This window comes from Trachymyrmex cornetzi, unplaced genomic scaffold (assembly GCF_001594075.2).
Source record: "Trachymyrmex cornetzi isolate Tcor2-1 unplaced genomic scaffold, Tcor1.1 scaffold503, whole genome shotgun sequence".
Taxonomy (NCBI): domain Eukaryota; kingdom Metazoa; phylum Arthropoda; class Insecta; order Hymenoptera; family Formicidae; genus Trachymyrmex; species Trachymyrmex cornetzi.
The window spans coordinates 140,045-154,328 of NW_017299811.1; the positions used below are offsets into that span (position 1 = coordinate 140,045).

A 14,284-nucleotide genomic window follows, 5' to 3' on the forward strand; every position below is an offset into this window, starting at 1 on the left:
CGTGTACAACGCGGTCGATTCGAAAGTGGCGCGGCGCCATTACAGGGGCCTCCGATTTTCATGCAGATTAATTCTAGGCAAGATTCCAAATTCAATGAGGTGCCAGCAGCGAATCCAACGGCTAATGATTCCACGTTTTGATCACTTATGCATCGGCGATGATGCATGGGCTCGTAACGAAATCAAAGTCGGAGCGCGTTTATATTCTCGCAATGCACCTGTGATGTATGTAGCGATAAAACGCTTACACGTATAAATGCTGTTTAATTATACGTGTATATATATATACTCCTTTAAATATACACTACTCATATATAGCACACCATTAATCATACACGCTGCATTAAACCCGTGTCATTACACCATCGTGTATCAGATAGACATTCTTTGTACTGTAATGCAACTATATATATAAAGAGTTTACGTTTATTAGATTACACCTGTTCATAGACCCCATAAAATGATAGAGATATGCGTAATAATGAAAGTGTCGGATAAGCATCTTTATACTTTTTTCTTCTTAAATATCTATGATCTTGAGGTATAAAAATGTTCCTGATATGACATGACAATGTAACACGCGGGAATAAAAAAAAATTAATCGTTTGCTCATGAAGCTCATAATCCGCCAAGATAAATAACGTTAATGACATGAAATAAATTATATATTCTCCAGTAATGAAAGTGGCCGTAATAAACCGAGTGGTAGAAGCGCAGTGGTCGACGACAAATCATCGTCGTCGTCGTCACGAATCCGTGGAAGAACTTGAATTCCAAACGGAAAAGGCGTACCGGATGTTTGGGCTCGCCACTTTAAGGACATGTGGCTGGACAGATAGCCATCGGTCTTGAAGCTAATTAGCGACGCGCAGTGCGAACAAGCAGGACAGCCGGGATACTCGACGCACCAAGAAGAGAGAGTGTGCGGATATATAACACGAAAGAAGCGCGGTATCCCCCCGGTGAACGCCCTTGCTGTCTTTCTCTCCTCTCACCTCGTCCTCTTTTACTCTTTGGACGCGCCGGGCACCACCGGGCTGCGCTGGGCACGATCGACGAGCGCACGTCACGAACGATTTCGCGGGTAGATACCGTCGGCCGACGGTTTCGTCGTTCCTCGTTATTACGCGCATAATTTCTCGGAACCTCGCTCAAGGCGCGGTAAAATTATGCGCGAATGCGGATCACAGCCCTGCCGTGCGTGCCGGGGCCTCGACACGAGTATACGCGTTACAATGTATCGGTACACCTGTACTATGACATTAATCACGTGGTACGGGACATTCCTGTCACGATGTATACCAGACATTATTCGCGCGCGAGCGAGGCGAAACGGAAAGGCGCCGGGATTATTCGAGAAATATTTAAATTAGACCCGCTTATCGCGTGTCGGCTTATATACCTCGTCTTGATTCCCATTTGCTAGAGAGAACGCCGAGGAGGATCCAGCGATCGTGCGATCGTATCCTTATCGGCGATACGAGCGATATTAATATTGGCGTATCGGCTGCATCAACTCACATTCATCGGCCGGAACGAGTCGTACTTGCGACACTTTTTATCGAGATATCAGAGAGACCAGTGATGATGGGAAGTGAGTCTTATAATCAGTGACAGCCAAAAACAATTATAGCGACACACCTCAGTGAGTTATTCTCGTAGATATAAAAGGTACAAATAAAATGTTTTATCTTCCTTTGTTAAAAAGATAAAATGACGATCAAACATATATCATTACAAATTTTCAAAGAAAGAGAAAGAAATACATACTTGAAAAGAACGATTTTGCTGAAGTATTTAAAAAGCTAGACACAGATTTGAAAATAACTTTAACGATTAACATAATTATGTAGAAATCTCGAACATGATGAGCAATATTACAAAAAGTTTTGATATTCTAGCAGTTTGAACGTCCCACATAATTATTTTGATAGTCTAACAATTATTTTCAAGTCTGTATCCAGCTAAATCTTTAGATGTTTCAATAAAACTAATCTTCCCATGCAGGTCGCTGTAAAAGTTTTGCAATACGTAATATTTATTAGAAGGAACTTCTAATAGATATTTGTAGCATTATAGATAGAATGTAGAAAAGTAGATGAAGAGAGGGAGCAAGCCATAATTTTGTGCTTAGCACAAATAAAAAATATTCCTGCTTCGTCCACATCGACATAATTCGATATTTATTTGCTGTTTTCTCGCGATTGTGCTGCGCATAAAATAGCTTGCTCCTTTCCCATCTATTTTTTTACGTTCTACAAATATCCGCTTCTTCCAATAAATATCGCAAAACTTTCATACAAGCGATCTATAAATATGTAATTTATTGATTCTGTAATTTTCGTTTTTTTCGAAGAAAGGTACAAATGGCGGAAACAATCACGAAACTGATTGAATCGTTGTAGAATAGCGGACAAACAAAGCAGTCGATCTGTAGCACGGGGCGAAGAATAAAACTCTAGAGAGGTCTCGTACGCTGAAAGGAGAGCAAGCAAAGAACAGAGACTCGTAAAAAGGGTACTATGCAAGACGATCCCATGTCGCGATGACGACGCCCTGGCGCCCTGATCCCCGACACCTTCGAATGCGCCCCATAAAACCTATTCTCGGCTGAAATATCTCGGACCGGCTGCCGCTTGACTTTTTTACCTGCGCGGATCGAGAGAAGATTCGACTCCTGCAGTTGTAACATTGCGCGCGATAACTTCCCGATGCGATTCCAAGACTGTTACAAACGAGATTCAATTATCGAAATCGTAAATTCGCATCGATACATCGCACATCAAAATGTAACACTAATGCAACAACCTCACAAAGAGAACGTTTCAATATTACGATCTGATAAATCCAAAGTGTATTCACCAGGGGAGATCTCGCCGGAGGTAATGTTTCAGTATCATCTAATGATCCTTAATCATTCTAAAGCCATCTTTGACACACGCGAGATAAATTTAATAGTAACCATTAAACGAGCGAACGGGAATATATCTCAGGCAAGTACATTCTACACTTCAAAGCACGCACGACCCATAGAGAGGCGGGACAGGTCGTTTGGTGAGTCGTCGCGAGAAATAAATGATCTCCGCGGGTCGAATCCGAGTTGCGGATGAAGGTGCAATCGTCCCATCTTCCTGCCTCGCCGGACTTGAAGCGACTTTACCATTTATTTCGTTCGTTCACGCAGAAATACATCGAATAATAAGAATGCCATTAAAAAATTAAACGAGGCCCCTATAAATACGCGCCAAGAGAATGGCAAGAATGGCGCCGGGAAAAGGAGCAAAACGAGAAGAAAAAAAAAGATTGTGCGAAACGTGCGGAGCAAAGGGAGGCGGAAGAAGGAACGGTTAATTTGTTGTGCATCAGCAGCACCGGCAGCTACGAAGACAAGCTACAGAGAGAGGTACTGGGGCCATACTAAGAAAATAACTAGAGATAATTACGCGCATAAATCAGAGTGTTAATATTCGGGGGCGTAGGTAGGAGGCGCAGGTAGATATATTCGCCTATAGGTAGGCAGGACCCGTGGATATATACGGGAGGAAAAGAAGAAAGGGGAAGAGAGGTCGGACGAGAGGAGACAGTGAGAGACGGAGAGGGTAAGAGCGGAATAATGCCAACTTCGGATCGGTAGATCATTCGTGGCCGTTGGATACGCCTCCTTGTTAGCCTGGGTTTACTTAGTCCTTCGACGCTCCTACGACGTGCGTTACGCCCGCTAATAGCCCACCGGTAACGAACTACCGTCGACCTTTTTTGAGGACCTTTTAAGCGAAAACGCGTTTCTCTCCTCTCGCGCTGCCTCTTATCGATCATGGCCGTCATCGCGAGAAAGGATCGCCCCGTGGAGTCGCCTCTGAAAGCGAATTCCTTCCCACGTTTGCCGCGCTGCCCCAACGAAAGGATATGCGCCACTTAAAGAGCAGTCCTCAGGGCGATATTCGTAATTTATCGGTCGCAAATGGAAGGACTTCGCGCTGGTAATTCGCTCAGGTAGTCCGTACGCGCGAATCATTTCCAGCTGTCGTCGTGATTCCCGTACATAATCGCTTGTCGCTCGACATTCTTGACATGTTCGTGCGGTATCGAAATTTTTCTCGACCGATGAGGGATACGCAACAGTGGCGAAGCGAAACAAAACAGGGAAGAAAAAAAAAGGAGAAAGGGTGCACAGTGGCGTTGAAACACTCATAACAGGTGGACCGATACTCGGCACGAAGATACATCTTCGAGGTGGGCGGTCCCACACTCCTTAAATCAGCCCGCAGCCACCATAACATTAAGCCCACCTCCTCTCTCACGGCACGTCTCATCTCCCGCCGTTTATTTGTTTGCTTAGAGCGAGTAATTAGAATCCGATACAAATGGTTATTATTTATCGGCACGGAGAGGCGAGCAGAATCGACGAGAGCCCCGGTACGAATGCACAGAACGGACGAGGTATACCTCCTGATTGCCTGGCGTTATTAAACCGGGAGATACCACGAGATAAATACACGGAGGCCAAACACCGGCCACTATATAATGTTACCGGCGATCCTTGCTAACAGCTTTCATTCGCGAGCGACGCAGAACTCAATTATTATAGCGATGTCCTCCGCAAACGCGCTATTAATAATTCGTTACGTTTTATAAATGTCTAACATTATTTCATAAAATTGGAATACTTTTTCAACTTTATTTAACTTATTGGTATTTTTAGATATTTAAAATCGATCTTTCAAACAAAAGTACAAGATAAGGTAAATGCAAGTTATCACAAACATTATCGGCGATAGTTGCAGCTGTCGAAGCATAGAAGCGGGTTCATGGAAATAAATGTAATGAGGTTCCTGATCGAACAGGGGCCAACCGCGCGTCACGTCAGACCGATGCGCCCGTCCTGCATTTCCGAGGAACACACCGCGCGACTCACAGAGGCGAATCTATCGCGATGCCAGACGCGTCCGTTAATAAAATATAATGGGCCACAGTGCCTCTCTCCCTCGATGACGACAATGTACACCTGACCCACAGAATACAATGGCCGTTTACATCGTTTGGGCGCGATTCACGTAAGTCGTGTGTATGGACAGACCTCTCTAAGGCTTTTGTGTAAGAAAAAGAAGATACATGCTGCGTCTATCATGAAAATCATAGTAAACCATAGATAACAATGAAAGATATAAGATACTGATACGAATATTTACTCTCTGTTCTCCTTTATTTCAAAGCATAAAAATTCGTAAACATCTAATACCCATTTTCGTTAATGATTAATAACTTTAATGTCAATCAAACTTACTGTTTATCTCTCCTAGTTCTAAGAATTAGAAAAAGATGAAGAGAAAATTGAATTAAGATTAAAGTTAATCTACGTTGGTAGAAACGAACATAAGTCTTATCAATTGTTATAGTTTGAATTTCTCTTCGGGATTATAATTATCAGACGCTATTAATTGTTCATTACACCAACAAAATTCTAGCGGATGAAATCGTTAGTCGAATATCGAATAATGACCCGATTTATTTATTCCAACGAAGGCTCTATAGGGGATGGAGATACGCCGGGGGTAACGTTGATTAGCTCCGCTGTTGATTTAATTACCGGGAGAGTAATTGGCATGCCTACTGACGATCCCTTCCCTTTCCCTCTCAACACAGACACTCCCTGTCGCTTACTTCACTCGCTCTCCAGCACCCTATCGTCTCACACCCTCTCCCAAACTGTTGCATATTCATCGATGATAGATTATTATATGTCTACGTGTCAAAGACTCGCAACCAGGAACAATTGATCTTGGACAATACCCACTCAATACATATAACATATTTTAGATTAAAATTTATGTGATCAACGTGATAACTGACAAACGTTCGCTTTATGTTGACCAAAATCGATCATAAGTCTCCTCGAAATTAAAAAAATTGCCGATGCTCGAATTTGTTCTTTTTTTGCCTCTCGCTTTTCAAGTATCGTAAATTGGTTCGTTCGCCTGGTTTATCGTACGTGTTTCGTGGAGAATATACGCAAATGGAAAAAAAAAATAAAAAAAAAACAGCCAGAAAAACAAACAACGACAGAGCAGTTCGTTGCCAATTTCCGCGAGTCCGAGACACGTCGTAAAAAGGGCACCGCGGACGGTTAGGTTCGTACGGTAGCGGTTATAGGCGAACGTATATCGCGGCGATGTTATCCGCAAACACGCGGGTTCGACCAATTTATCCCAAGGGATGAGGCAGACGTGGCACGGCGGTGGTGGGTGTGGGGCAACCTTGTCCAGCGGAATGAATTCAGCACGCAGCCCCTGTGCGGTCGAGCTACCTCTACCCCTTTCGCCAACCATCTCCAACCACCGTGCAACGTCCCCACCTTTCGACCATTTCACCCTCTCATCCGTCCCTTCCTCTTTTTCGTTCATCCGATAGCGCGCGCGCGTGTTAAGGTAGCTTCAGAATGTCCAAATAGAGAACCGAGTAATAGAAACGAGTAATAAAGGAAACAACATAGTTATGAATTTTAATACAGGGGGATTACTGAAGTAAATCATTAAATCAATAATTAAAGTTGTAAAGCACTAAAATTTAATTCCCGATTAATTCTTGAAAATATTGTTCTATTAATTTTTTTCATATATCAGAAGATCGCGGTTAATTATCAATAACGTAGAACGTATTTTATCAGCTACATGCTTTTTAGACTATTTTAATGTCAGCAGTAACTCCACTGAAGGAGTAACTCCATGTTACATCCGTGGCGGTCAAACCACTTGACAGGCGACGATTTATAATCGATACAAGTGGTGTGAATAGCCCTTAACCTGCTACCATCCGCCACTCCTGATCCGCTCCACATATCGCTAGCGTGGTATACAACAGCCGCCTGATTGCCACGGGGGTTCTTAGATTTATTGACCTGTCAATGGCGGCGCGCGAAAACGGCGAATTTACAACGCCGCAGGTGTTAAGTTCTGCCGTGCGTGTAATAACGGCCTGATCCCCAGGCCTACGGTAAGCCACACCGTAATTATATTTCCGAACCTCCCGCTCGCTACCTTTGTCATTATCACCCGAAGTGGCATAGCCGTAATTCAATGAGATCCATCGCGCGATCGCGCGTGTATACGTGAACGATAAAGGTCCAACGCGCGAATCTAGGAAATTGTAGCATGCAACGCAGCCACCGCAATGTGTGTGCATATATATATGTATGTGTCTACGTGTACCGTGAACCTTATTTATATTCTTTAAAGAAGAAGAAGACGTTACTTCATTTTTCATGAAAATCATTACTTTTCGACCACTCGTATGTCCAGAACGGCTTGACCGATTTCAAAATTTTATTAGCTCAAATTACTCGTGGCGATGCGGCCTTTCAGGATATATCACATGCGATTCAAAATTTTTTATATTTTAGTAGTTATGCACCCTCCAAAAATGGACTTTGATGGCTCGGGATAAGAGACTTGTAGTCTCTTTTTTTTTAACATGGCCGGAGCCACCGCGTCTCCTGATACACAATGTTTCTATTAGGTGTTAAACTTAATTCCTGCCGTTTTTTCGTCTCCAAAATTGATTTGTTTCGAAGGGAAGATGAATGAATACCTTAATCAAAGTAATTTCCTCCATTTTCTACTACTTTTTCCCATCTCTCTGGCAACAGGGCAATCCCACGACGGTAGAACGCGGTGTCTTTCGAGGCGATCCATTCATTCACCTATTTTTGGACTTCGTTGTGACTGGAGAAGTGTGTGTCCGTAAGTGCGTGTTGCATCGATCGGAAAAGATGGTAATCCGACGGTGCCAAGGCTGGAGAGTACGCTGGATGCGGGAGCACTTCCCATTCAAGCTCTAGAAGGGCCTGCTTCACGCTTTTCGCGACATGCGGTCGAGTGTTATCATGCAACAAAATGACTTTGCGTCGATCGTTGGCTACGGATGATCTTTTTTGCATCAATTCGTCACTCAATCGGCCTTTGGAGTAACATTTAACTGTTTTGACAACTCTAAAAGCGTCTGAGCTAGATTCTCATCAAGCAATTCTTGCAGCTCGACATCTTCAAATTTTTTCGGCTGTCCTGGACGTTCTTTGTCTCTCACATCAAAATCACCGTTTCGGAAGCGTTCAAACCAAACTCTACATGTTCTTTTCGATGGAGTTTCATCATCATACAATTCGGATAATAAGCGATGCGCTTCAGCTGCGGTTTTCGTGAGGTCGAAGTAGTGAAGAAGCACATGTCGGAAAAACAACTTATCGCGATTCATTTTCAATCGATTGGAAAATCTCTTTGGCGTTGAGAAATCTAACCTGTGAGGATTGAATTACTTTCAGCGATGTCTAAACTACAAAAGACATATGACTTCATCGTCGAAACTCGCCAGCGTTGGAGCCAACACCCTCTAGTAGCGAGCGGCAGGAATTAAGTTTAACACCTAATACATTGTCGCGTTTCTGTATGTACATTGGAAAGAATCTTACATTAATTGAAAATGGACAAATTAGAATTTTCTGGTCAAATCTACTAAAATTCTAATTGAAATAGCCAGAACTCTGATCAGAATTTTTTGTTTTGTTCATTTTTTACCAAAAATTTTCCAGTTAAGATATTACAGTTCCAAACTTACAAAGCAAAATTAACGCAAATTCTAAAGAAGACAGTACACATGACGATATGATTTATAACTTATAAATCTCGCACGTGGCAGAATAAAATGATACATGTAGTTTATCCTACCTTGAGCCTGGTGAGACGAGGGTCCTCGGCTGCAAGCTTCGCCAGCGCTTGGTAGTCTCCCTGCGATGCTCTGACCAGCCATTCCCGCGATTTTCCATCCAGTTGCTTTGGGAAAGCATCGATCGTGGTGATTATTAGCGATTAATGGGTGCGAGGGATCGCCGGGATCGATCAGCAGCACGCGGAAGATCGAGCGGGCCGTTCGATCGAGAGCGGGCGAATTTTAATTAAGATCCCCGGCCACGATCTGGCGTGCATTTATCAAGGACCGACGATGCACGTCCGACCAGGGAAGAGAATTACGGCCCGTGCTGCGTCGCTCTCGTCGGATTGGCGCGCGCAATAATCGCGATCTGCGGTGGGTGATGAACTTACCGAGGCAACGGAAGCGCTGTCATCCTCGTCGGCGCCCTGCGGAGAAAAGAAGAGAGAAAAGAGGGGGTTAGAGTTGATCCCTTGAAAAATCAACATTACGCGCCACGTCACGCGGACGCTCACGGGGCACGCAGCGGCAAGTCGCGGCGAAAACCGGTCCGCTGTATATGGCGTTGGCGTTGGTGCAAAAAGAGAGAGAAAGAGAGAGAGAGTACACTCTCGCTATACCGCGTGCGTGCCACGATGGCGAACACACGAAGTGGCATGGGGACGACAGGGGGAAGAAAATGCGTGAGCGCAGCGGGAGGCCACCGAGCACGGGACGCGCGCTTCGGCCATCAGATTGATATACGGATCCAATAATTGATTCTCCGGCGCAAGGCCTTGGGAGGCTGGCTGGGCCGCACGCACTTACGCAACCCCCGGCCGTCGCCCGTCGTCCAAGAACAGACGTCCCATTTCGGAAACTGCCGTTCCTCGGACGGACGGCTCGGCAAATGCACGAACGATTCACGATCGCGATTATCGATGGGGCATAAAAGCACTTAAGATATATTTTCGATAAAATTCCTGTCGCGCACGGTGCCTCGTATCGCTTACAAAATTCTGCTTTTAACAGAGAATCCACTATATGATTACGTAATTTTATTTGTACTTTCATATTCATATTCTGCCGCCGCGATAAATCTTAATCTTAATAATATCTTTAACAGATCTTGATAACATCCTTAAATCATACATACAAATACGTGAATAAACTTTTTAACGAGAAACTCGTCGTTTAATCGCGCTCGTATACAGCGCCGATCGCCGTGTAGTGTTCCACGTTATACTTACGATGGTATATGCACGTGGTACGGTAGGATGACGCGACGAAGGTGGTGGCGGTGGAGGAGGAAGGAGATGAGGGTTCTCTCCTGATCTCAGGAACGCTAAACGACTACTCATCCCTGTTAAACTGTTTGTATTTTCACTCGTCACGGCCACGTCGGTTGTTCGAGGTGCTCATATCGACACTCGACCCCGAATCAATCGTGACTCTTCATAAATTACTTCTACAGACTGCGGGAGATGCACGTTTGCACTTTGGCCGAGTCATCATTAGCCAGCCGCGATATATCTTTATCCATCGACATCGCGCGTGTCCTTAAATGAAATCACGACTTGAAGGACGCGCGTCGATAGAAGCGAGACGAGTAACTTTTCAACATTAATCCAATTCTCCCTCTTGTCAAAAAGAAGAATACTCTCGTGTTGCGCGAGAATGTTTCGATTTTGGAGAGCGGAATCGTCTTCCGGAAAGCCCGTCGCCTAGAAATCAGTCTCGGAATGATAACCACTGACCCCCCGTCGCGTCAGGTGGTGCATCGAGGTGCGTTCCCAGCTTTCGTGCACTACGTGTGCTCTCGCAAACACGTTTGTACGCGTGCGAATGCACAGATGCATGCTGATAGGACGGACTTTGTTATATGCATGTATCACAGAGGCCATGCTTCATCGGCGATGCAACAATTGTACTTGCGATAAAAAGACATTATTGCTTGTGGCGGCGGTAAACGGATGCGAGCGAATTAATTTTTAATTTAATTCTTCCAGTTACAAGACACAACTGTCTTATTATTATTAATAATAAGTATGCACCTGAATGACGTACGCTTTCTTATCTTCCTCACGCAAAATACATAAGTATACTTAAAAAAAAAAAAAAGAAAAAAGAATACCTAACTGTCTCCAATTATTAAAGCAGTATATAAGAATACGTAATAATTCAATTCTCTGGAAAAAATTCTTCCTCATACATTACGAGATTAATATGCAAATTGTCGCAAAATTATGCAAGCAGCGAAGAACAAGAGGACTCATCGGAATTTTACCGAGAACCAAAGAGATTTCGAAGAGAGAAACTTGGAAGAATTTTGATCTCGATATTGAGAATCACGGACTATTCACGTATAGTATTTCGCTGTTCAAGTCGCGTGCATCGCTGATTGATTTTTAAATGATCATGCGATACGACCCGACCGATTTTCGATGAGATTTGGGGGCAAGGGACACTTGTTCTCTCGTATCTCGAACCTGAAAGTATGTAAATATTCTCATCCCCTCATAGCGCGAGATCTCCGAGAACGATCAGACAAACGGACCAGTCAGCGATGGTACAGTCACAACGTGCCATGAGCCATAACGGCGTGGCTATCAGATAAGCTTATAAGACCCGAGTAATCGTAATAGCATCGCAATGGCGATTTCTCTGGCTCCATCGCGGTCGATGAACGAAGATGGGGAAGCGGCGGATAAACGATGAACGAAGACGAGAGAGGAGAAATGAGTCGCCCCTCTGTTCCTCATCGGCGAGTCATTGTTCCGTCGTAATTAATATTTTAATTGAGATCAGCGGGAATTAATTAACACAACAGCCTGTTAAGGTCGTTCGCCTAAACCGATCAATCGCGATCGTGACGCACTTGTCAGGATCAAGATTTAATTCGTCTTCTTATTCGTAATATCTCTATCAGGCGAACAAGACGTTATAAGCTTGATACAGGTATAATTCACGAAAAGAAAATAATCGTGAGTAAATTGATTATCAGCAGCAAATGTTATTTCAAGAAGAAAGCAAGGATCCATTAACTCTACATTACTCGAGTGGTTTTTTTAACGTAATTATATATTCGCGTAGAGTTCTGACACCCCAATATTATAACTTAATTTTTATTGTTCTTTTTGATGATTTACAATTAAATAAAGATAACATTCTACACATTCTTTAGATAAAGATAAGTCTAAAAAAAGTTTTTAACTATACGCAATTTGCGCTAAATATAATAATACACAAGAAGGAACAGGTTTGCTGAAATATCTAAAAATTTAGCTAAATATAGATACGAAAATAATTTTGTTTGGATCATAAAAATAATTATGTAGAAAAAACTGATTGTTATGATGTTAAAACGTTTACAGTGTTGCCATCAACGCTTAAGCGTTCTACAAAATTATTTTGATGGGCCAAACCAAATTATTTTCAGATCTGAATCTAGTTAAATTTTGAGATACTTCAACAAAACTATTCTTTCCGTAAATAGCATATATATATTTAGCGAATGTAATTGAGGTATCCTGGATATTCCACGTGAATAATGAAGGATTGATTCATTCGTTATGAATATAACAAATTTATATTCAAAACTATCTTTACGTGTTTAATGACAATTCGAATAGCTAAATATCCTATCGTAATAGCGAACATACGCAAATGGATGCTCGTACATCACATTCGTAATCGGATAAAAAGCTAACGACGCGACGCATACAAGCCGCATAATCAGTTAGGATGTGATCCTAGCACGAGCGAGCGGCGAACCGAGTATCATAGAAATGGATACAAAGGGGCCATCAGCAGCCACGGTAACGAGCCAGCCGACCTACCCACCCCATCGTATCACCCATTGTTATCGCTCTTCGTGGCGCATCAGTGCCGACTCAAAAACACGCTCTCCCGGCAGTTAAGCCGTGCACATTCGCGCGTCTAATTCCGCGAATGTGGCCAGCGGCAGGTACTCAACTACTCAGCAGGCATGCACGTGCTTACTCGTGCTCTCCTGTCTCTTTCTCTCTGTCTCTCTTTTACGGCTTCCCGCGTCTCTCCCACATCTCAAACAATAAAAGGAATACATGGTGTAAAGCAGATAGCGAACGCGCGCTTGCTCTCTTCAGGGTGGAAACGTTTTAATAAGCAGACGTGCGTTGGCCTCTCCGAGGGGGCGTATAAATATATTCGGTTGCTCTAGCGAAAGCGTACTTTCGCATTGCGAAAGAGTGAGAGACGTGATACGGAGAGACTATGAGGGATGGAGTGGTGTACCGGGGGCGGATATATCGGTGAGACGACGAGGGGTAGAGCGGGGGACGGCGGGCGTGGTAGAACGAGAGGCAAAACATGTTGCGGCACGAGCTGCCTCGAGAGCTCCGCGGAATTAGCTTTATTATAACCTGGGGGCCATCCATACATGCCTAACAGCGCACGAACATTCGCCGGCCAATAAGCCAAATGCTAACCAAACATTTTCGCGACTCGGCACACCCTACAATTCATCCCTTCCCTCGCGTCCCTCTGTACCGCCGAGAGGTTCAGCAAGGAGGATCGATCCTGATTAAAGCGAGATGTGTATTTAACGTAACTATCAACCGACGACTCGAACATGACGACCATTTGCCACACTTAATGTTTTATGGTTTTGCTTTGGACAAACAAGGCATATTTTTGTAGATACATACAGAGTGTCCCAAAATTGACGATAAATATCTTAAAAGACACTTTTTGACAAAACATTTTAAGACAAAAAGTCTAGTACGAAAATGTAAAGGCTATGATAGTTCTCAAATAAGAAAAATTTAAAAATTACAACTGACGGGTCTAGAATTTCATGCACTCAGAAATGATAAGATGGTCAATGTGAAGATGTTTCCTTGAACTTGATGTTTTTGACAATAACAAACTTCAATACCTTCACACTTGATCATTTTTCTACGTGCGTGAAAGCTTCTAGCTTCGTCATTCATAATTTTTAAACTCTTCCTATTTGTGAAAATTAACAAGCATCGACATTTTCGTATTGGACTTTTCATTTTATAATGTTACAAAGAAACTGTCTTCAAAATATTTATCGTCAGTTATGGGACACTCTGTATATAAAAAAAGATAATTCTATTTATCTATTTTAATTGTACGAAGCTTACAGGAAATTAAAGGCACGGTTTATCAATCGTGATTCTACTTAAGTCACGAAGGCTAATACAAAATGCATCGAAGAATTAAGCGCATCTTCACTGCAGCTGCAGGGAAGTCCTGCTATCCTCTAATGACTCTCCCTCCCTTAGGAGGGAACTTTTCTGGCCGCGGCAGCGCCGTGAAACGATTAGGCCCGGATTAGTCGAGCGCGCGAGATCGATTATGCGATCCTGCGGATAACATTGGCCTGATTTATTCCCCTAATGGGCGTTCGCGCATTCATTTCGAGGCCGTGCGAGGCAATTCCACGGGGCTTCGTCGGATGGCGGTGCCCGTCCTGTCGCTGACAGGAAAACTCTCGCTGGGTGATTCAGCGTTCGGTTCGGCGACGCCTCCCAACGACCACCATAATGCCTACCTCGGGTACCCACCTACCTAACGCCATTTCCATCGTCAGGGATCA

The 14,284-nt window shown here is 43.5% G+C and overlaps 1 protein-coding gene across 5 annotated transcripts in view; it reads right to left on the minus strand.

Annotated features, from left to right (window-relative positions):
• sowah (ankyrin repeat domain family member sosondowah) overlaps positions 1-14,284 on the minus strand; it is a 278,269-nt gene that overhangs the window by 88,603 nt on the left and 175,382 nt on the right. For all 5 annotated transcript variants that reach the window (XM_018514425.1, XM_018514424.1, XM_018514423.1 and 2 more), the window contains 2 exons: positions 9,093-9,128; positions 8,718-8,822 (listed from right to left, as the gene is read on the minus strand). In XM_018514425.1, coding sequence (XP_018369927.1) covers positions 8,718-8,822; positions 9,093-9,128 — 141 coding nt within the window. The remainder of the gene's footprint in view (positions 1-8,717; positions 8,823-9,092; positions 9,129-14,284) is intronic.